General features: G+C 41.3%; 1 protein-coding gene across 1 annotated transcript in view; it reads left to right on the top strand.

Annotated features, from left to right (window-relative positions):
• Positions 1–24,356, top strand: part of LOC121954428 (zinc finger SWIM domain-containing protein 8-like) — an 89,528-nt gene that overhangs the window by 12,962 nt on the left and 52,210 nt on the right. The window contains 9 exon segments of the mRNA XM_042501922.1: positions 945–1,117; positions 4,058–4,165; positions 4,666–4,747; positions 4,920–5,040; positions 5,305–5,506; positions 9,296–9,471; positions 9,662–10,982; positions 22,573–22,704; positions 23,020–23,199. Coding sequence (XP_042357856.1) covers positions 945–1,117; positions 4,058–4,165; positions 4,666–4,747; positions 4,920–5,040; positions 5,305–5,506; positions 9,296–9,471; positions 9,662–10,982; positions 22,573–22,704; positions 23,020–23,199 — 2,495 coding nt within the window.

Here is a 24,356-nt window from a genome sequence, read left to right as displayed (position 1 = left end):
TGAAGACCAAGCCAGACAGCGAGAGGGGCAAAAGGCCAGAGAAGCAGCTGCGTCCAGAAATTTGGTGGTGTTTGTGTGTGTGCTGTGAGCCCATGGCTACAGCAAAAGAAAGCCTTTGTTGCCAAGAATGGGATTTGTGAAACACCATTGGCTGTGATGTTTCCGGAGACGAGACCACAGAAAGTCCCCCACGTTGTAGCACTGCAGTGGAGGATTTTCCCCTTCTTTATCAACTGGGCTGAACTAGAGACTTTTTTTCATGCGCCCAAAATAAACTGGAAGAGGCAACCAAGACCACAGGGACCAAACAGGCAACTATCTGTTGAGTAAGTGCTGTAAATTTATTTACATGCAATATATATATATATATAGATATAAAAACTGTTTGTGGGTCAACACCAAGGTTACTCTTGGTCACTATCGTTTCTGACTCTTAGTATAACAATAAGAGCACGTCTGAGAAAAACAAGCACTTTTGAACGACAAAACTTTGCCATATTCAATTGCCCCACAGGATTACGTTAAAACTGTTGAAGATGCGTCGCAGCTACTGGCTCAGCTGATCTACTGGATTGATTCCAAGACCCGTGGTAAAAAAGAATCATTCAAATATCCAAACATGGAAACATAGAGTGAAAAATACCAGAATTCCCCTTTAAGCTTGTAGTTGTGACAGGTACCAGTTGAGTAACGTTTGATATTAAGCCATTCCATTCACTTCCGTGGTATCTATAAATTGTATATTGTATAGTTAGTACATTACAAATTTCTGTAACAGCAGCCCATTTCAATAATCAATACATGGTAAATTCATAAAATTTAGTGTGTTAAATAAAACAGTACAGAGTTCAGAAAGTGTTTTTATGTCCTTGTCCAACCCATTCCTGCTGTTTTCCCTAATTCTGTGTTTGTCTGTCTCCCTGTGAATTTCACTGTTACACCAGGCTTCCATCTCAGTGCTACAGTGGTTTCCAGTCAAGCTGGTCAGTCTAAAGGGGCCTACAATGTGGCGGTCATGTTTGACCGCTGCCGCATTACTTCCTGCAGCTGCACCTGTGGTGCTGGTGCCAAATGGTGTGCCCATGTGGTGGCGCTCTGCCTCTTCAGGATCCACAATGTGAGTTTATGTTTCCACAAACAAATTCTATAACCATTTCATCACATCAGTTGATACTCTTTTATCAGCAGAAAACCAAACAAAAGTATTCATTGACCACAGGATGTATCAGACACAGCATCAACATTAGAAGAGAAGGAAATGGGTCAGTCTTGACAGAAAATTGACAACCACACAAAGTTATGGTCAGGGGAAATACCAAAAAAAATGAATAATTGGATAGCATGGGTTTTGGTCATACAAGATAAGCAACTTAAAAACATCACTTTGACTCTCGCTTTGGATTTATGATGGGCAATAATGGTTTTTTTTAAGGAACCTTTAAAGCTATATAATGATCATTTATTTAAGAACAGGACTAGGTTAAAACCTAGTATATGGCTGGACCGTGTACAGTGGTTCCCAACATTTCTCCTTCAGGGACTTCTTTACTTTAATTTTGATTTAGTTATCTTTGCAGAAAGTTATGAAATACTGGCCTACTGTTCATTTTATACATTTTTTAAAGTTTTTAGCACCCCTTAAAATCAAGAAGGCCTTAAGATCCCCAGGTTGAGAACCGTTGGTGTAATAAAAGTGTTGTTGCAGTCCAGTCCAAAGTTCATGTAGCCTAAATACATGTTTAAATGGAGACCAGTACACCTAACGTTGGACACAGTCACACAGCGGGGGAGAGCTGTTTTGTCTGGAGTTGTATCTGCTGACCATTTAACACATCTTCCCTTGTGAATCGTCCTGTCGCCCCTGATAACCAATCAGAATTTTTTTGTCATTATGGCAACACTAACATGTAATATTCACTTCAGTTTCCATCAGTGTCGGATTTTCTTCTTCTCTTATTAAGGCTCAGCGCTACCCGTTCTGACTCTGTAACACGTATTATTTAATAATGCTTTAAATGTAAGGCTCGTGTCTTACAGACACAGCTGCTGCTCAAACAGACTGATGAGATGATCCTCTCTCTCCTCAATCCAAAGCTGGAATAATGACCGCGGATAGCTTGTCAGGTCTCCAGTTTGCTATTTCCACCATGCTGCCATTCTACAGTGGTTACAGAAAATGATAATTAACTTTATAGTAATCCAGGACTGTCAGCATCTGTCAGTCTGTCCACCGTGTCCGCGCCTGTTATTTTGAAAGAGCAATGACTAGTGGGGAAACAGAACGTTACATCATCAGTCACACTGAGCAGTGGTGCAAACTCACCCACTCACTCACTCACTCACTCACTCACTCACTCACTCACTCAGAGTTTCCTATTTAAACGGCTGGCCGTACATGCTGCGATACCTGGTACTTTTTCCAAATGTAAAACTATAAAAAGGCAAGTAGAGTAGAGTAGAATAGAACCAGTACAATGTAGTGGAAACACGCCATATGAGAGCGTTGTTTAGAGGGAACTGTAAGCCTCTCTGGCTGACCTGAGCTTGAGATACAGCGAATATGATGCCTGGGAATGTTAAACTTGTCTTTTATTTTAAAGAATGCGCACAGATATAATGTACTTGTTAGCTAAGGTAGTCCTGCCGTCTTGATGCTCCTAGACCTGTCTGCTGCCTTTGACACCGTAGACCATGAAATTCTCCTATAGCATCTTGAGCATTATGTAGGCATCACAGGCTCTGCCCTCTGCTGGTTCAGGTCCTACCTGGCAGAGCAGACCTTCTCTGTGCGGTTAGGCCACATTTCCTCCAATGTGGCCCCGCTGACCTGTGGAGTCCCTCAAGGCTCCATCTTGGGTCCTATCCTTTTTCTTTTGTGTATGCCACTTGGGGGTGTTTTTCAGAAACATAACATTTCTTTTCATTGCTATGCGGACAATGTCCAAATTTACATCCCACTAAGGTCGCCAGGCAAGGATTCTATTCAGACTTTTCATGGTTAGCGAAGTTAAATTATGGATGAGTGCAAACTTTCTCAAACTTAATTAATCTAAGAAGGAAATCATCCTGTTCAGAGGAAACACCTCCACAACCTGCTCTACTGATATCCTGGGCCCTCTGAGTTCCAACTTTCAGTCCGTCGTTAGAAACCTTGGTTTTATTTTTGATATTTTTGATTTGATAAGCAGATCAGTGCCATTGTAAAAACAAGCTTTTAACAACTCCGTCTTTTAGGAAAGACCAAGTGCTATTTTTCAAAGGTCGATCTTGAAAAGACTGTCCATGCCTTTATTACATCTAGATTAGATTACTGCAACTCCTTGTACACTGGCTTGGACCAGTCATCTATCAACTGCCCTTAGCTTATCCAGAACGCTGCTGCTCGACTCCTCCCTGGCAAGAAAAAGCGCGACCACATCACACCAGTTTTAGTGTGCCTTCACTGGCTTCCGGTCCGCTTTTGCATTGTTTTTAAACTTCTTTCAATCGTTTTTAAAGCCCTCGATGGTCTTGCCCTTCTGTACCTGTCTGAGCTCTTGCATCGTCACTTCCCAACCAGACCGTTAAGGTCCTGTGACCAGCTGCTGCTGGAGATCCCCAAAACCAGACTGAAGACTAGAGGGGACAGGGCCTTCGCAGCGGTTGCCCCTAGACTCTGGAACAGTCTCCCCCTCCATATTTGAACCTCCCAGACCCTAGAGGCTTTTAGATCTTCCCTAAAGACCCATCTTATCTCCCTGGCATTTCATAAAAGAGCACACAAATCACAGGCACTGCAGTTTTTCTACTTTTACTGTTTTCATTTCGCTGTTTTAATTTTATTGTTTTTTTATTGTAATCTATCTGTTTATTTACTTTTTATGTATCCTATGTACAGCACTTTGATCGACTGCTGTCTTCTTAAAGGTGCTTTATAAATAACTAAACTTAAACTTAAACTTAACTTGTTAACTGAGGTCACTGGGTTACTGTTTCTCATTATAGTGTGTGTGTGTGTGTGTGTGTGTGTGTGTGTGTGTGTGTGTGTGCGCGTGCATGCGTGTTTGTGTGCATGCAGGCATCAGCAGTATGTTTGAGAGCTCCAGTTTCTGAGTCTTTGTCCAGGCTACAGAGGGACCAGCTTCAAAAGTTTGCTCAGTACCTCATCAGTGAGCTGCCTCAGCAGGTAACATCCACCTGTACCAGATGTTAAAGGCAAAGTTTAGTCTTTTCAATCTAGACCCAATTTTCCCATATTTTTGTAATTGAGTGACTAAAGAAAATAACAGTTTTTGAAATAGGTCCAGTATTGAGCGAGTGCGAGAATAAAAGCTGAATCTCTGTAGGGATCATTTCCATAAATTGTCAGACACTTAGAATAATAATCTGAGCTTTTCAGAGATAAAACACTTTTAACTGAAGTAAATTGACAGTGTGAAAATGCCCTGAATTGTTACATGCAACCTGTTTCTCTCTAATACTGGACCAGTTTCAACATATTTTAAAGTCCTTTAGACGCAAAAAATGAAAAAATAGAAGAAAAAGGGTCTAGGCTGAAATACACAAAACTTAGCCTTTAACTCAAATAACCAAAATATTGAACAAAATGCAAGTATGATACTTAAATGATTTATGCTGCATATATGTCGAAGCAAGTTTGTTATTCATTCAGTTTTGTGTCTCCAGATCCTACCCACAGCTCAACGGCTGCTGGATGAGCTGCTGTCCTCTCAGTCTACTGCCATCAACACTGTGTGTGGAGCTCCAGGTATAGTGGAAGTAATGACAATGGATTGTTGTCAATCTGTTTTCATTACCTTGAGCTGTCCTGATGTGCAGTCTGATATTATTGCCAAAGGAGAACTTTTTATCATTTCAGTCAAACTTTTCTCTGGAAAAAGAAAGTGAAAGCTTAAACTATCATTACATGATGTGTGTAGACCCGACAGCAGGCCCTTCAGCGTCTGATCAGAGCACCTGGTATTTGGATGAGTCGACCCTCAGCGACAACATCAAAAAGACTTTGCACAAGTTCTGTGGGCCCTCGCCTGTTGTCTTCAGGTACACACTGCCTGTCTTACAAAATGGTTCCTTAAGCATTTCTGGGAGGCTTTAGCAGGAATATTTTACATTTTAGGATTATACCCAAACACTTCACGAACTTTCACATGCTGTCCAGAAACTATTAACAATATAAAAAATAGCTTCATCTTCTTGAGTCTTTATTTTTACTCTATTATTTTACTTTCACTCCCTCTTTCTTTTTGATTGATGTCCATCAATGTTACTTGACTAAAGTCAGTGCTGTGTGTTTGTGTACCACAGTGACGTAAACTCCATGTACCTTTCGTCCACGGAGCCGCCAGCTGCTGCTGAATGGGCATGCCTACTAAGACCTCTAAGGGGCCGAGAGCCAGAAGGAATCTGGAACCTTCTGTCCATCGTCAGGGAGATGCTTAAGAGACGAGACAGCAATGCAGCCCCACTGCTTGAGATTCTCACTGAGCAGTGCCTCACCTATGAACAAGTATGTCCTTACACGACCCAAGCTTCAGCTGCTAAAAGTAAACCACTGCAAAGTTTAAAAACTACAGACGTGAACATGTTGGTGTTTAAGTAGAGTTGAAAAGTTAAAACTGTTCTTGTAGACATGGCATCAGACTTAAAAGTATACTATGCAGGGTTTTTGTAAAAGAAAAACAAACTACAAAGACTCACACGGAAGTAATCTCTCAATTATTACTTACAACCCAGTAGAAGTGTGTGGGAGTGTATGAATCTGCAGAGCCCCTACCCTCTGTCAGCTTTTACTCTTCTTTTGCTGTGACCTTTATGGCCTGCAGCCTTTTGGTAGTGTTATATAGTCCTCAGCCAATAATGCAGGCAGGGCACAAAATACAATCTGCATATACACGGAAGTGCACGTAAAAATTGAGCTGTGTACATATTTTTGAACTCTACATACACTGGTGCAGGTAACCTGGTACAGCCACCAGTTCTGATGCACTGACTATAAGACTCATGCAGCAGACACTTCAAACCCTCTCACGCCACTATTTCTGGACACTATTCACATAGTGAAAAGCAAATTTATAACTGATAACCTCACAGCATGAACAGAGGACACTAACAGCACACAGAGAAAAATGACGGAGCAGCAGAGAGCATCAGCACGACTTTAAAAAACAGTGGCCAGGATAGCTGTTGTAGCTGCATCACAGTGAGCACAGTTTTTATCAGACACTCACTCCAGATCGTCTTCCTGCTCAGTTTCACCTGAAGTTGGCAGTAGTGGTTAGCTCATCTCCCAGCCCTAGCATTTTTCTGCTGGGGGCTTACTTCAGGATAAATAATATATTTTAGTATAGATAACATATAATCAACATTTTTTCATTGGTCTTATGGAGCACACCTATTTTCATAACTCATGAAAAAAATGTCATTCATTTTAGATAAGAACATGTCTACATTTTTTGCAATGAGACCGAGTGGTTCAAATTTAAAATACAAATGTTTCCCTGCACTTGACATGCTTGACACACGGCCTCATTTTGAATTTTACTGCGTCTTCTGATTTATATGAATACTTGCGCGTATCGATTATTTTTTTCCTCAAATAATCTAATGATTATTTTTTTTGACTAATTTATCAGTTGTTCTAAAAAACAAATTCCTTTGTCTAAAAATAATTATATAGAAATAATTATCAATAACTTGTCTTATTATTGTTAAAATTATATTATTCGGTCATCCCAAAAAACAATAATAATAGATGAATATTTAAAAAAAATGTCAAATTTCCACATCACTGCTGTGTTATGATATTAATGATAAAGATAATATTAAAATTATAGACTCTATATGTCAGATGTCTGATAAGGAAAAAGTACTGGACCTCAAACTCAAAGCATTGCTGTGACACATACATTAATTAAATCACTGTATATCATAGTAATTATTTCCCTGAACTGGGGAATTATAAGGTTAGCTTTGACTTTAGTACATGACTTGTAACTTAAAATAGTTATGACATGGATTTATGCCATCACTGGTGTAATATGGAGTTTAGATCATCACTGGCGAATGCAAGGACGTAACTTTGAGTTGAACATTGGGGGGGTTGAGTGACACAGGCTGCATGAGCCGCTCAGGTAGAGAGACAGATCACTAGTGAAAATATAGCATAAATCACATTTACAACTAGGTTTAGGTTTAGGTTTATTCGTCCAAAGAACACACAGAATAACAAACTATCAAAGGTTTTAACCATAAACCTCAAAGCAATAAGACAACTTTACGATACAACACACCTTACAATCCAACAGGATTGTATAATGGACTTAACCTTGCTTACATTACAGCAAAATGTCATTTTTTGAACTTGCTAACTAAATTTTATATTCTTTGCATTCTTTGCTTTACTGATGATTATCAATACACTAGTGTGATTATCTCATTGTCTCTGTGAATTAGCCCATTCTGTGTGGGCACTGCCCTACTTTACGTAAAAGCACCAAAAGTTTGTTTACGCCTTTGCCTAACCCTATTTACTGACACAAAAGACCCAGCATTGTTTTGTCTTTTTTTGTTTACATTTTTTTTACTGTGTGCGTGCCTGTGTGTGTGTACGTGTGTGTTTAGGCTATAACGTGTGGATCACTGTGTGTGTTTGTGTGCGGGGAAACACTGGGCTGGTTTCGGTTCGGTCCGGCGGGTTTTTAGCAGAAACACGGCCACTTTGGACTCTGATCTTTCTTCCTATGACGCTCTTTTCAGCATGTAGTATAGGCTACACTCACACACACACGTACACACACACTCAGGCGCGTTATGCAGGTGTAACATCCAATTGGGTCCGCACCCCGCACTCCGAACCCGGACGAATTATGAAGAACACGCCGCCGTCGGCTCGCCTCAAACACACTAGATCGTGAGATTTCCAGACCACTATATGAGTGTTGCCAACTTTCTGGTAAAATCAGACGACTGTCCAAACTCTCTGGAGACTTTTTTTATTTAAACTTTCTTGTCAAAGCGAGCGACGAAGCTGAGCGAGCCGCCGTAAGCACCGCCCGGTCCGAGCAGCGTCTGCCCCGCAGCAGCAGGCTGTGTTAAATAACAGCTAAGAGACACAGCACAGCAGAGAGGAGGACTAACTTTCATTCATTCAACATTAGACCACGAGTCAAATGGGGGCGCAGACCAGTCACTTTTTTTTTTTTACTGCCATTGAGAAAATCTACCACATTGTCGTGTTTATAATACCTAACATTCATTTTAAATAATTATGATATGATATTGGGGGGGTTGTGGTGGCTGGTTTAAATTATTGGGTGGGTTGCAACCCACCCATCCCCCCCATAAATTACGCCTATGGGCGAATGTATTTTTGCATAAGTTTGGGGCGAGAAAATGACTGCAGTGATATAAAGATGGTGAAAACAGTCACAGATTATAACAGCATTCTCGGACTGGAACAACAGTCACAGACTGTAGCAGCAGTCACAGACTGTAGCAGTAGTCGCAGACTGTAACAACAGTCACAGATTATAACAGCAGTCACAGACTGTAGCAACAGTCACAGACTGTTGTAGCAGTCAACAGTCACAGACTGGTGCAGCTGTAACAGATCATAACAGCATTCTCAGACTGGTGATTCTAAATAATTTCGGTGGGGAAAGGATTAACATAATTTTCAAATAACCGAAATAACTGACAGATATACTGATATAAAGACAGACTGATGTAAAGATTGTGACAACAGTCACAGATTATAACAGCATTCTCGGACTGTAGCAGCAGTCACAGACTGTAGCAGCAGTCACAGACTGTAACAGTAGTCGCAGACTGTAACAACAGTCACAGATTCTCAGACTGTAGCAGCAGTCACAGACTGTAGCAGCAGTCACAGACTGTAGCACCAGTCACAGACCGTAGCACCAGTCACAGACTGGTGCAACAGTAACAGATCATAACAGCATTCTCAGACTGGTGATTCTAAATAATTTCGGTGGGGAAAGGATTAACATAATTTTTAAATAACCGAAATAACCGACATGGGCAAGATTACATCGGTTAGAGGTTCTGAATGTCCGTTTCAAGTGATTTTTGATTAATTGCCCATCCCAAATATAGATCTCTGTTACATTAATGACAGCTTACTAAGTTTTATATATGCCGGTACATTGTGCTGGCAATGTGTCAGACCTCCAACCTTGTATAGAATTTATATGTGGGCTTTCAATAAAAAGGCAGTCGTTCTACTGTTCATTCGTTGACACACACCTCACTTTATTGTCTAACTGCATGTGTCTAGATCATCAGCTGGTGGTATAGTGTTCGGACCTCAGCATCCCACAGCAGTGCCAGTGGCCACACTGGGCGCAGCAACGGCCAGTCAGAAGTGGCAGCTCATGCCTGTGCCAGCATGTGTGATGAGATGGTGGTGCTATGGAGGCTGGCGGTGCTCGACCCCACGATGAGCCCCTGCAGGTTAGACTGGTGACACCAGACCACACACTGCTTTTAGAATAAGAAAGTGAATGAGAATGACTGTAATGAATGAGAATGTGTTGAAATACTGTATCTGCCATTTATAGCAAATTGAACTGAAGACATATTTAAGCTAAGGGTAAATATTAAGTAGAGACTGAAAATAATGACTGTGTATGATGTCTTCCAGGCGTCTAGAATTGGCAGGCCAGCTCAAGCAATGGCACCTGAAAGTTATAGAGATAGTGAAGCGGGGACAACATCGCAAGTCCCTGGATAAACTGTTCCAGGGCTTCAAGCCTGCTGTGGAGTCCTGCTATTTTAACTGGGAAGTGGCCTACCCACTGGATGGCATCACTTACTGCAGCGCTGATAAGAAGAGTGCCACAGTCTGTTGGTCCAGGGCAGTGCAGCACCAGAGAGGAGTCAAAGCTGTTGCAGGACTGGGGGGAGAACCTCTTGAACCAGGGGGGGGGGGCAGAGCTGAATGCGGAGCTGGGGGAGATTATAAAGGAAGAGGAAGTGGTCATCCACAGGAGGTAGCAGTGCGACCCAAGGAGACCATACTGACCAAGAGGAAGGGTCTGTCAGTGAGTGGAGGGGGAGGGATGCTGGTTCGTCTGGGAGGGAGTGTCTCTTTGGCCCTGGAAGATGGAGGAGGGAAGTGCATGTATAAAGGGCCAGGCTCCTCCTCTGGAGGAAAGCTGAAACTAACACAAGGAGTTGGGAAGGGGGCATCTCTGGGAGGTCCTGGAGGAAGTGGAGGGTTAGGAGGGGGTAAGCATGCTAGTGCCAAGCGGAGGACCAGCAGTGAGGACAGCTCCCTAGAGCCGGATCTGGCTGAGCTCAGCTTGGACGATGGTTGTAGTCTGGCTCTGGGGGCTGAGGCTAGCAACACTTTTGAATTTCTCCCTCCGCCACCAGAGATGCTGCCCTCCCCAAGCCCACTGCTCCGAGACTCACGCAAGTACAGCAACAGCAGCGGAGGGAGCAAGATGTTTGAAACAAAGCGTGTCAGCCATGCCTCAGCTGTTCTGCCCGCTGCAGAGTCTGCTCCACCTTGCTTCCCTTCCAAAGAGACAGTGTTAGTTGTTATGGACATGCCCTGTGCTGCAGAGAAGGAAGCAGAGCTGGAAGTGGAGCCTGTTCATAACAAAGATGAAGATGTAGACTCAGCTGGCAGTAACCAGCCTTCCACCTCAACTGCCATAGCAAGATCAGGTAACACTCAAACATCTGCCAAGTCACCACGGGGCTGCAGAGAGGGGACGTCTGCTGGAGCAGCAGCAGGGAGTGGGGCAGAAGCTGCAGGTGGACTAGCTAACCAAGGAGCTGAGGCAGCAGGCGGAGCTGCAGGAGGAGAAACTGTTGGTGAAGATGACTATCAGGCATACTATCTGAGTGCTGCCTCAGAGGAGGGAGCAGACAGACAGCTGACAGACAGCCACCAGGAGGAGGAGCCAGACATCTTTGCAGGGATGAAACCGCTGGAGCAGGAGGGACGCATGGAGGTAAGGAAAGACAACCAAGTGTTCTCCAATGGGCGTGAATTTCTGGTACAGGCTGACAGTGTCAGTACTGTAATTTGATTGGTGCAACATCTGTGTGGGTTGAAACAAAAGACTAGGCCAACATTTGCTGTGATATTTGTAAGCTATGACTTCTAACAGCCTGGTCACGTGTCACACCATTTCTCGATCCATGAAGGGAGACAGTTCATGGTTGCAGCTACAACCCAAAGGAGGACTAATCAAATGACATTCTGCAATGGTTGCACAAGTGCACAAACTACAAAAGGTTTTCATCTAAAAAGCAAAACAAAAACATGATTATTCCATACATTAACAGAATTTGTTACGTTTAAATCAAAGTGATCGTCTTCCGGTGACATCATTGGTGGAGTATGGCAGCATAGAAACAGAGCTCTCTCGAGCAGAGCAGGAAAAAAGTGACAAGTATAGTTATTAGTAAGGTTGTCATGATTCTTATTTCATACTTTATTTAACTCAATACCATTACCCAGAGAAATACTAGATACAATTTTTAATACCAATGGCTAAAAATTAAGAGGCATTAATTTTTTTTTTTAATGTTTTTTTTTTTTTTTTTTGCCTTTTATGCATTTATTGGGTAACAGGTCAGTGTATGCATGAATGGGGGAGAGAGAGGGGATGACATGCAGCAAAGGGGCGAGGCCGAAATCAAACTGCAGCAAGGACTTAGCCTCTGTACATGGGGCGCCCGCTCTACCAACTGAGCTACTTTTAAGGCACCCCTTAAAAATATATTCAGTGAAGATTAGAACAATACAACCAATACAATCAATGATCAATGACAACAATGTTTTTAGGTTGTCTAGGGTAGTGCAAAAAAAAGAAGAAAGAAAAACTGCAACAATGACGTGCATATGCAGTCTGCTACAGCCCTGTTTATTTTCTGTGCTTCTGGTGAGTTGGCACCATATTTTGGTCACTGATAAAAAAAAAAAAAAAAGAGTTGGTAGGTTAGGCTGTGAGTGTTTCAGTCTAGCTGCAGGTTGACTTTTCTCAGTTTCAGTCTGGGACTTTAAGAGAAATATAACACTTCTCAAACACAGATAATTGTGTTAACTAGTTAAATTAACACTGTCGAATAACGTTATAAATGGGCAGGACTGATAACATTGACTGCCTAGCTCGCACATTAATGGAAGTGGGTTTGTTTTTAGTTGTTGTTAATCAGCTAACTTAACAATAGCATAACAGACAGCTTATTTGGCTGTCGGCTAATGGCTAATAATAAAGCAGCTACCATTAATGTGTGCTGCTGGCCAGGTTACCGTTTATTATAAATGTTTAATACTCCAATGATGTTGAAACGGGAAGTTTCCTGACCTCTCTTAATCCCTCATAAAGACCAACTGGCGCCACTTTTGAGTTGAGGGTGTTGTGGACAACAGCTAATGTCACCTGCTAGTGAGAGAAGGAAGGTAGAAGGTAGATTTATTGGTCCTTTTGCCCTTAATCCTGCTATATCTTTGGAGTTGCAGGGTGAGTTGATTAAAATCAGCAACTACTATGAAAATTGCATCCAGTTCCTTGGGCATGTTGCTGCTTGTGGCATCATTAAATTCCTGGAGTGCATTTTTTGAATTTGCATCATAGTCTTGTGTCCAAAGGACAGTCCATGATCTGGGATGTTTAACCATGTCTCTGTGAAGATGGCGCAGAGCAGTCTCATCTCCCGTTGCTGAGTGAGCCTTAAGAAGGGGCTGTAAGCCTGTCTCTGCTTCAAAGAGGAGGTGAAGAAAGTACTAATGGTATTGATAATATTGCAAATGAGTATTATCTCGAATACTAAATTTAGTATTGATTACTATCTGAGTATTGTTTAGTATTATTTTGACATCCCTATTTATTAAATGCTAAAATACAAAAAGCAACATTCCTAAAGAATGTGTGCAACCTCTAGACAGAAGAACCCTGACAGACAAGAAGCCTCAAATAAAAGGAAGAAAAATGTAACACAAAAAGCTTTGCTCGCTTGAATGCTAGCAACAAATGTCAGTCAGAGATGAATGTACTAGAAAAGTTGAGGAAATTCTGTAAGAAAATCAAGATGGACATAGTCACACTAAGATGTCCCTTGAATGACTGGAACAAGCTGTCACAGACATAAGAGACTAGGTGGATGGGCATGAGCAGAGAATTAAAAATACAGAAGAAAGACTTACCACTGCCAAAGTCACAGCAATGCGTCACCAGAGGCCATTACAGTACCAGCTTCACTGTGACATGGATCTGACATGAAAAAGTACATGGGAGCTACTCAAGAAAAGACCTGTTTTTCATCTAAAAAAAAAAAGGGACATACACCAAATAAAAGAAACCACAGCTGAATCAATCAGTATTTTGGACCATGGTCCAGTCACAATGAAAATTGATTGAGGATTAGATGATCATTTTAGGTAGTGAAGGTTTAATGTCTCATTATTAACAGATACTCACATTAAACAAGAGTTACAAATGGAACTAGCTGAGTACTTTGCCATAAAAAATGATGATTGGAAAGTGAAATAAATATATTAGATAGGTAATATGGACAATATATAAAAGAAGACACATTTAAAAAGTTAGAGGAAGTTAAGTTGCAATTGCATGAGGCACTAACATACAAGGCAGAGGGGTCTCTTAGGTTTACTAATAGAAAATAAAGCTAATAAAGCAAGCAGACTGCTGGCACTTCAACTCCAGAAAACCCAGTCCAGACTCACAGTTCCTAAGATCAGATACCCTGAAACTAATCTTACTGAGACAAATCTTCAGAGAATAGCAGTTGTTTTTGCAAAATGTTGCAAATGATTAACACTTATAGTATATAAGGGCCAAGTACACAAATCTAAGAAAGAAATAATTAATGAATTTTTCAGACCCCTCAAAATGACAACATTTTTCAAAGATGTAGCAGCTAAATTAGTAACACCTATCACAGAGGACGAAATTAAAGAAACCATTTCTAAATTGAAATACAACAAATTGCCAGTAGTGAACTGGTTTCCGAAGACTATTGACTAAAGCTGCAAGCAGCCATGAAAGGGCCCTCGTACCCCCACGCATGTTGGGGTTCATTGCGGGACTCCGACTGACACAGTCACTTATCTGTGTGAAGGTCAGATAATGCATGCAGAGACACTGGTACTACTACACATGGTGTAGTGCTTCCAGCATCCGCTACGTGGCAGTGGAGGGGACACCATTTCCAAGTCATCTAGTTGTACATCATTTACAGACCAAACCAGATAAATATCATGTAAATCCAATGATAATTGTCCCTCAAGGGTTACTTCCTGTTGCCAGTAGGTGGCACTATTATGACTAGTGAAATTGTCATACAGATGTGTTCAGGGCAGGACCCTTATCAAACTATCGACACTGTACACCGAAGTTACAACAATGTCCTGTTGTATGGCGAGACATCAAATTTGTATGCCACCGAACAGGAAAAAGTGTTGCGAGAGAATGGACACACCAGTTCTGAAATCAATGAGATTAATCCAGTTGGACAAGATGGCAAAAATGAGCACAAAATCAAAATGTCTGACTTCCAGTTGGGTTTGGGGGATCAGTCCAAGAGGCTTTTTTGTGCATCTTGGCATGATACATGAGTGTAGTGAATTTTATAATAGTAGGTGAAACTTTATGTGAACTTTCCATAGGGGCTGCATGTTACGGGGTGCTGTGAAGCAATTTTGCCACACCTGTTTCCAAAAACACCGAAATATGAAATTTTTGGCCAGTCCGGATGAGCGTACCAACTTTCATGAGTTTTTGAGCAGGTTTAGACCTCCAAAAATGCGATTCATTTGGGAAAACAAAAAAAAAAATTAAAGCTGCAAGCAGCGATGAACAGGCCCTTGCACCCCCACACATGTAGGGGTTCCTTCCAGAACTCCATCTGACACAGGTGCTTATCTCTGTGAAAGTAAGATTATGCACCCAGAGTTTTCTCCCTGGAGTGAGAAATGTCACATGGCATAGTATTTCCAGTGGCCACTAGGTGGCAGTGGAGGTGACATAATTTCCATGTCATCTTAGTGAACATCATTTATAGAACAAACCATGTAAAGTTCATGTAAATCAAAGGATAATTGTGTTGCAAGGTATACTTCCTGTTGCCAGTAGGTGGCACGTTGAGTATCATGGTTAACTTATATGTTAATGTGTTCAGGGCTGCCAAAGCATTGCCATGGCAAGAGTGGTTATTGAAAATATATGATCTTCACAAGGAGGCATCATGAAGGTCTTTAAAGCAGCTTTTGTTGCGAAGTTTGAGCTGAATGTGGTAAACCTGTAAGAGCATGCACCTAAAAATATAACTCATGTAACTTTACGTTTCCAGTAGGTTGCAGTATGCCAATAAGTTAAATAGGCAATGCAGATGTGTTCAGGTCAGGACTCTCATTGAGCATGAGAAATTTGGGGCAGATTGGACAATGTCTGGCTGAGTTACCACAACTTACTGTGTCATGGCGACGCAGTGACGAAGTGAAAAACCTAACCACGCCCACATGTTGTGATGAAAACTCAGAAACTGAATAACTTTTGATGTCCCAGGATCTTTCTTTTTAGTGAAATTCGGAACAAGGAGGCAGAGAGTTTCGATCCTTTAGTTAGATATTTCATATGCGGTAATACATCCTGTGGCCACCAGGTAATGTACATCATCTTGGTCTACAGATGATGTAGTATAGTTGTGTGAAGAGGCTTACTTGCCTTCTTGCTTTTACCAGTTGGTGGTGCTGTGATTATCATGCTTAATTGACACGTTGATGTGTTTAGGGCTGCACCTTGATCATACCTGTAAAATCTGAGGGCCAATCTGTTGATGCAAAGTGAAGTTACAACAACTTCCTGTTTGGCGGTGAAGACCATGTTGCCATGGCAGTGATGTTCAAAGTTGGAAACCAAGCCACGCCCACATACTGTGACGAAAACTAAATTTTTTAAATCAGTTGTTGTGTTACAGGTCTTAAGGAAGGTCTAAGTACCCACATTTAAAGTCAATTGGGTGAAATCTGTAGGAGATATACATCAAAGAACACGTGATTTTCATGTCATTTCCTGTGGTCAGTAGGAGGCGCTATAAGAAATGGTAATGCTTATCATGTAGATGTGTTCAGGGTGGGACTGTCATCCAACATGTGAAGTTTGGCGAAGATTGGACCATGTCACTCAGAGTTATAAACTACTTCCTGTTTACTTCCTGGTTTATGGCGAGGCATGGAAATGTTTGGCCCATTCACGAATCACGAATCTAATAACTTTTGGTCCCAGGCCTTTTGAGAGGATTTTTAAATTTTGAAGTCCATCGTATGAAATCTGTAGGACTAGTTCGAAAAGTTATGACCCCTGTGAAACGCCAAAAATGCACCAAAATTGCACTTTCAATTCCAAATGGCCAACTTCCTGTTGGGTTTACAGTATGGCTCCAAGAGACTTTTTCATCCATCTTTGGGTGTTGCATGTGCCTGCCAATTATTGTAGTTGTAGGTGCAATGGCCTTTGAGGGCTCTTCTGTAGAAAGTGTCTAGGGGGCACTCATGAGCCATTTTTATAGGTCCCAGCCTGAGACCTAAAAAATATCGACAAGTTCATCAGTTTTGACAAGGCTGCAAAGTTTCATGAGTTTTTGCACATGTTAAAGCCCCCCCTAAAAGCAAATTCATTTCAAGGAATAATAATAATAATTAAAGCTGCAAGTAGCGATGAACGGGCCCTCGCATCCCCAGGCAAGTCAAGGCTACAGGGACTCAGTGATGCAATCATCCATTTCAGTGAAACTTGGAAAAACTATGTAGAGACTTTGGACCCTTGAGGAAGATATTTCACATGCTGAATTACTTCCTTTGGACACACAAAATCTGGCATTTTGGTCTACATCATTTGTCGAACAAAACATGTAAACTTCATGAAAATCAAAGGATAGTTGTGGTACGAGGCGTCCTTCCTGTTGACAGTAGGTGGCTCAGTGAGTATCATATTAAAGGACATGTTGATGTGTTCAGGGCTGCAGTCTGACCACAACTGTAAAATCTGGGGCCAATCGGTCGACCTAAAGTTAAGTTACAACAACTTCCTTTTTTGCAGCCACCACTGGGTCTCCATGACAACAGCATTCATGGCAAAACCTATACTTCAGAGGGAGGCATCATTAAGGGCTTAAAGGTTTTGTCACCAGATTTGAAGTCAATCGTATACAATCTGTAGGAGCATTCCATCAAAGAAGAAAGCATCTAATTTCCATGACATTTCATGTTGCCAGTAGGGGGCGCTAAAAGTAATGGTAATGGTTGTCATGTAGATGTGTTCAGGGCAAGACAATCATCAAACATGTGAAGTTTGGTGAAGATTGGACCATGTCCCTCAGTTATAAACTACTTCCTGGTTAAAGGCGAGACATGGAAATGTTTGGCCCAGTAACGGCCACACGGTGTAACAAAAACTCACAAATGTAATAACTTTTGATGTCCAGAGCCTTCTGAGAGGATGTTTAGATTTTGAAGTCAATCGAATAAAATCGGTAGGAGAAGATTGGAAAATTCAATTCAAAATGGCCGACTTCCTGTTGGGTTTAGGGTATGGGTTTTTTGTAGGTCTTGGGCTGTTACACATGCCTCCCAAGTTTGTAGCTCTAGGAGAAATGTACTGTAGGGGCTGCTTCATTGAAATCTGTAGGGGGCGCCACAAAGCTATTTTGGCACATCAGTGCAAAAAAAAAATAATCATATCAAATATCACATTTTGACATCTGACGTGTGTGCTAAGTTTGGTGAGTTTTGATGCATATCTTGCTTCTCAAAAAGTGCCTCCAGTTTTATGGCGAATAATGCGTAACTTTGGCAACAGCGTTTGATGAAAACTCAAAAGTGTTATTTCTGTGCATCATGAAGGTCTTTACAGTATTCTAATTGGATATGAGGTCAATTAAGTTAACCTGCTACAGGGGAAAAATCAAAGAGTAAAAGTAACTTCCTGCTACCAATAGGTGGCGCTATGAGTAAGATTCAAAATTGTACTGCGGATGTCTTGAAGGCCTGGACTCTTATCAAATCTGTGGAATTTTGTAAAGATCTGACCATCTGGGGCGAAGTTACAACAGTTTTTGATGTCATGTTGAAACATCGAAATTGTCCACCCGACTTCGTTATCCCCTTTCAACGAAAACTCTCAATATTTATTTTCAAGCATCATCAAGGTCTTAAAGATTTTTTGAGACCATTTTGAGTCAACCTACTAGGAGCTGGACATCTTATTGTAAAACTTTACTTTTCTTGTGCAAATAGGTGGCGCTCTCATTATCACTTAAAATTGTCATATAGATGTGTTCAGGGCGGGACTCCCATCAAATATGTTAAGTTTGGGTCATATCAGACCATTTACAGCAGAGTTACATACCACTTCCTGTTTACTTCCTGGTTTATGGCAGAACATGCAAATTAAATGCCTCATACAGATCACACGGTGTGATGAAAACTCATGATTTGAACAACTTTTGCTGTCAAAGGTCTTATGAAGGTAGCCATAACATTTGAAGTCAATCTGATGAAAGCTCTAGGACAAGTTCTCAAGATCACGACCCCTGAAAATGGCCAAAATTACACCAAAATTACAACTTCTAATCAAAATGGCTGACTTCCTGTTGGTTTTACGTTATGGCCCCAAGAGACTTTTTTGTAAGTGCTAGGGTGTTGCACAGGCCTCTAAAGTTTAACAGCTCTAGGTAAAACGTGCTGCGGGGGCTGCTTCATTGGAAATCAGTAGGGGGCGCAACTGTTACATTTCCTCCCACCCACACACGAGACCATTAAAATATCAAATTTTTCACCAGACCTGATAAGTCTGCAAAGTTGCGTGACTTTTTTAATTTGTTAAAGTCCTCAAAAAGGCAATTTATTTGAGAGAATAATAATAAGAAGAAGAATAAGAAAAAGAATTCCTTCAGTTTCAAGAGGGTCCTCACACCATTCGCTGCTCGGGCTCTAATAATAATAATATTTCCTTCAGTTTCAAGAGGGTCCTCGCCCCTACGCTCACGTCGGGGCTCCTTGCTGGACGCAGACTGATGCGGCCGTGTCTCTCTGAGAATGGGCAACACTGCTCGCAGCAGTGATAGGTGTTTCCTCCATGTAGTGCTAAGGCTGGAGATGAGCTAACTAACTTTAGCAGGTGTGTGTGTGTTGTGTGTGTGTGCGCGTTGTGATTTGCAACTGACAGCACTGTTGAAACTTGGGTAAAAATGACAGTGTATATATTTCTCCTTTTTCCTGATGATCTACATCAGTCCCTTAATGTTCGTAGCTTTAGATTTACCGGTCTGCGGGAGCTCCTTTGTTGGAATTTTCTAGGGGGCGCTCAAGAGCCGTTTTTGCACATCAATGCCAAAAAATCATATCAGATATCACAATTTAGGATTTCTGATGGATCTAGACACATTTGGTGTGTTTTTGTGCATGCCTTGTCCCTCAAAAAGTGCTATCTATTTTATGGCGAATAGTGTGTTACTAAGGCAATAGCGTGTGACGAAAACGCAAAAGTTTTTTTTCTGTGTATCATGAAAGTCTTCTCAGTATTATGAGTATGAGGTCACTGGGGTTAAGCTGCTCTGGAGGAAGAATCAAAGTTTAAAAAAAGTAACTTCCTGTTACCACAAGGTGGTGCTGTGACTGTGATTTAAAATTGCACTGCAGGTGTTTTCAGGCCTGGCCTCTGATCAAATGTGTGGAATTTTGTTAAGATCTGACCATCTGGGGTCAAGTTATGACAGTTTTTGATGTCATTGCTCCAAGAGGATTTTTTGTTCGTATTAGGATGTTCTTTGTACCTCCAAATTTTCATTCCTCTACATGAAATGGTTTGCCGGGGCTGACATTTAGGGGGCGCTACCGAACTCATTTTTTGACACCTATACAAGACACCTATAAAATACAAAAAATTTCACCAGTTCCCATAAGTGTGCAAAGCTGAATGAGTTTTTGAGTATGATAAAGCCCTCAAAAAAGCAATTCATTCGGCGAAATAATAACAACAATAATAAACGGAGCGACTACAATAGAGTCCTCACAACCTTGGTGCTCGGGCCCTAATTAAAGGCGCAAGCAGCGATGAACGGGCCCTCACACCTCTGTGCATGTTGGGGCTACTCACTGGAAGCTGACTGATGCGGCCATGTCTCTCTGAGCAAGGGCAACACTGCGTGCCGCAGTGAATTAGTACTTCTTCCATGTAGTTCTAAGGCTGGAGATGACCTAGTGTGTCTAGTGGACAGCTATAGAAGGCAACTATTTCTAAAAACCCTCAGCATCATTTCCTGCATTATATGGTCTGTGAACAGTTTTTCTATCAGCGCATTTGGGAAAAATATGAGCCGAGGTTGATTTGCTCCATTTTTTCTGTGAACCCCTGTAACGAGGATAAAAAGAACAAGGAAGAAACCTCAGGAAGAGTGGCAGACGATGATGAGGGATTCCTCTTTCAGGACGGGCAGACATGCAATAGATGTCGTAAATAACAAATGAAATACAATTGTGGCAAAAAAGAAAGAGAAAGAGAGAGGGGGAGGGGGAGAGAGGCACAGCAATAGTGGAAACAGATGCATGTCATATAACAATAACGGCAGGTGTGAAATTATCAAATGCACTCTATGATGATATTGTGGGTGTTGATAAGAGTCACATGCATGTATTGATACAGAGGTGTCCAAAGGCATGATCACAGCATCGGCGCAACGAGGACCAAGACCACGATCAGGGCAAGCGGGGGGCACAGTATCAGTGCAGCCACAGCACAAGCACACCTTAAGGCATGGCACTCAAGCACTCAATGAGGATCCTAGAGTCACTGATGAGCAATTACGACTTAACTATGAATGCCAGAGAGCAGTAACAGAAAAGAAAGAGAGAGGAAGCAGAGCCAGAGTGGCAGGTCTGAACAGACTCAAAACTTCCCCCAATGGATTGGGCCGAAAGCTCTGCCACCTTTCCCTCCTCCCCGTCAGTGTGACGGGGATTTCAACTGAGCACAAGAAACTTGTGCTCCAGGAATATACCCACTAACGAAACTAGGGTCACTAATCAGCTATTATGGCTTAAGTATAAAGGTCAGAGAGCAGTGTTAGTCCCCACTGCTCTCTGACCCCTATAGAGAGTCCCCCGGCAGGTTAAACCTATGTCAGCCTAATCATGGGCAGGTCCGGGCAACCTTAGCCAGCCCTAATTACAAACTTTATAGGAAGGTCTTAAGTCTACCCCTAAAATGGAAACAGTGTCTGCCTCCCTAATTGGAACTGGAAGATGGTTCTATAAGAGAGGAGCATGGTAACTGAAGGCTCTGGTTCCTACCTACATTTGGAAACTTGGGGAACCACAAGTAATCCTGCACTTTCAGAGCGCAGTGATCTTGAGGGTTGGTAAGGAACTATGAGTGCGACAGGTAGGATGGAGCCTGTCCATTTAGAGCTTTGTAAGTAAGGAGGAGGGTTTTAAATTGAGTCCTGGATTTTACAGGGAGCCAGTGCAACGAAGCTGAAACAGGAGAAATATGGACCCTTTTCTCGGCTCCCGTATAAACACGTGTAGCAGTGTTCGGCACCAGTTGGAGAGACCAAAGTGATTTGTTGGGGCAACCGAATAATAGGGAATTACAGTAATCCAGCCTAAAGGTGACAAATGCATGTACTAATGTTTCAGCATCTGTCTGGGATAGGATATGTTTAAATTTTGTGATGTTATGTAAGTGAAAAAAAGCAGTCCTTGAAGTTTGTTTTATATGGGAGGCGAAAGATAAATCTTGACACTAAACTACCGTCCGTAACCCAGTGGATGACTCAAAAGGATTTACACAATGGAATGAATAATGGCAAGTTTGCAACTGAAAATTGAAACTTTTACAAAGGTTGGCTCAAGTAAGATTGTATTTGGGGGTTTAGTCAAGAAGAATGGGTTGTTGCAATAGACTGTATTATAATGAAATATCACTCAAACTTTTACTATTGTTTTCATCTGTAACTGATCTTGCCCTGTAAATGCTTCCCCTCTTTGCAATTCTCAGTTTTCTATTATTGATTTAACTAATTGAATTGTTTTGTATTAATAATTTAACTTATTTAATTGTATACTTAAGTGTATTGCTTATGTTTTTTTTGTTTGTTTGGGTTTTGTTTTTGTTTTTTGTTTTTTTTAATTATTATCATTTTAAAATATATTATAAATATCACTCAACCTTTATTTATTTATATTTTACTTATTTTAAGAGGTCTTATGTCAGGAAATGTTATGTTATTTGGAAAAAAATGAAACACTGAATAAAAAGTAAAAAAATAAAATAAAAAATAACTAAATAAGTAAAAGTGATGACCATGTACCTAGAGAATGGACTACTGTGTACAACATATATTTAGTGGCACAGGGTCTTTTATCTTGTGTTCACACCTGATCTAATGCCACTGGAGAAACATACTTCCAGGCCATTTAGCACAGATGTGAAAACCCCACTTTTGTTTTACTAACCTGAATACTGTCTGTCTGTCTGTGTGTGTGTGTGCGTGTGCTTGTGCTTGCGTGTGCAGGTGCTGTTTGCGTGTGCGGAGGCCCTACATGCTCATGGCTATAGTAATGAGGCATGTCGGCTGGCTGTGGAGCTGGCTAGAGATCTGTTAGCCAACCCTCCAGACTTGAAAGTAGAGCAGCCACAGACAAAGGTAGGTCCAGTCACAGGTCCCAACACCCTGCAACACATTCTCCAATGTGCTTTTACTTCTCTTCGCTCCTTCTGTTTACAGTCTTAATCTTACAAACTCATCAGTCAGTGTCTTGAAATGTGTATCGGGATTTTGAGTCTTTCTTCATGAACGAAAACCATTGTTACTGTGCCAATTTTTGTTTTGCGCCCGTTTCTTTAGGAGACACAAATTTTAACTATTCACAAAAAATAATACTTTTAAAGTGTGAATCTCCTTCTCAGAAGTAACTTTTTTTTAAATTTGCTGACATAATTATTATTTCCCCTAATTCAGGGTAAGAAGAGCAAGGTGTCAACGAGCCGTCAGACGCAGGTAGCTACCAACACACTGTCAAAAGCCGCCTTCCTCCTTACTGTTCTAAGTGAACGACTGGAGCTCCACAACCTGGCCTTCAGCACCGGCATGTTCTCCCTGGAACTCCAAAGACCACCAGCATCTACCAAAGCTCTGGAGGTCTTTCACTTTTACATAAGTACACATACACATTCTATATGCACAGATACTTGAAAAGTCCTAAAAGTAGAGTAGAGTAACATTTATTACTATCTCTGCCAGGCTATGCCTGGCGGTGATCATCTATTTGGTTTTCTGTGATTGTGTGTATCTGTCTATTGGCAGCTTGTCTTGTATAATACTGGACCTGTCAGCCTAACATTTTGTGTGTAAATCTATGCAGTGTGCACGCATTCATTTGTGTCAGCATTTTCAGACGGATTATAGATTATTGACTTTTGGAGCTGCATCTCTCTCTCTCTCAAAGCACTATTACAGTATAAATACAGTGAATGAAATTAACAACAGATCACATAAATAACAAATTAGTAAAACTGCAAAATAGGTATTTAAACTAGTAAAGAAAATAGAAAAATATATTTATGCAGTACATCTATCGACACACATATCACACATGTGTCTCATACATTAACCTACAAACATGTTTTGCATGTGTGTGTGTGTATATATACACTGCCTCATGCCAAATCCAAGCAAAAAACCCATATCAGATTACAGATTTGTGTGGTTGAATAAATAAAACATAGCGGGACTCTATTCGTTGTTGATCAGACAGACTATCCTTTTTGGCTGTAGCTTACTAAATTTGGAACTGGTACATTTCAGGCCAGTTTCCTGTTGCCAGTAGGTGGCGCTATAAGTATAAGTGAATTGGACATTTGACATTTGGAGCAGATAGGAAGTTGACATTAGCTTCCTGTGTCATATCATAATATCGAAATTCATTGCGGCGTTACTGCTACACCATTTGACGAAATTTAAAACTCTTCACAATTTAGCATAGCCAACTTATGTAGATTCTCTTGTCCAAATTTAAGGTTGATCAATTGAAATCTGTTGGAGGAGTTTGTTTAAGTATGAGGCCAGGAAATGTTGGGGAAAAAACGCCTAAAAATGTATGTAAAATTCAAAATGGTTGAATTCCTGTTAGGTTTAGGGCTTGGCTCCAGGAAGCTTCTTTGTAGGTGTATTACACATACCTCCCAAGTTTCATAGCTCTATGTAAAACATACCGCGGGGGCTGCTTTGTTGAAATTTTCTGTGGCGTGCTACAGAGCCTTCTTGCAACACTAAAGCCTAGAAAATATCATAGCAGA

The sequence above is a fragment of the Plectropomus leopardus genome, chromosome 15, assembly GCF_008729295.1.
Source record: "Plectropomus leopardus isolate mb chromosome 15, YSFRI_Pleo_2.0, whole genome shotgun sequence".
In the NCBI taxonomy this organism is placed as follows: domain Eukaryota; kingdom Metazoa; phylum Chordata; class Actinopteri; order Perciformes; family Serranidae; genus Plectropomus; species Plectropomus leopardus.
Note: the sequence above shows the minus strand (reverse complement) of the source record. Positions and strands in the feature narration are given on the sequence as shown.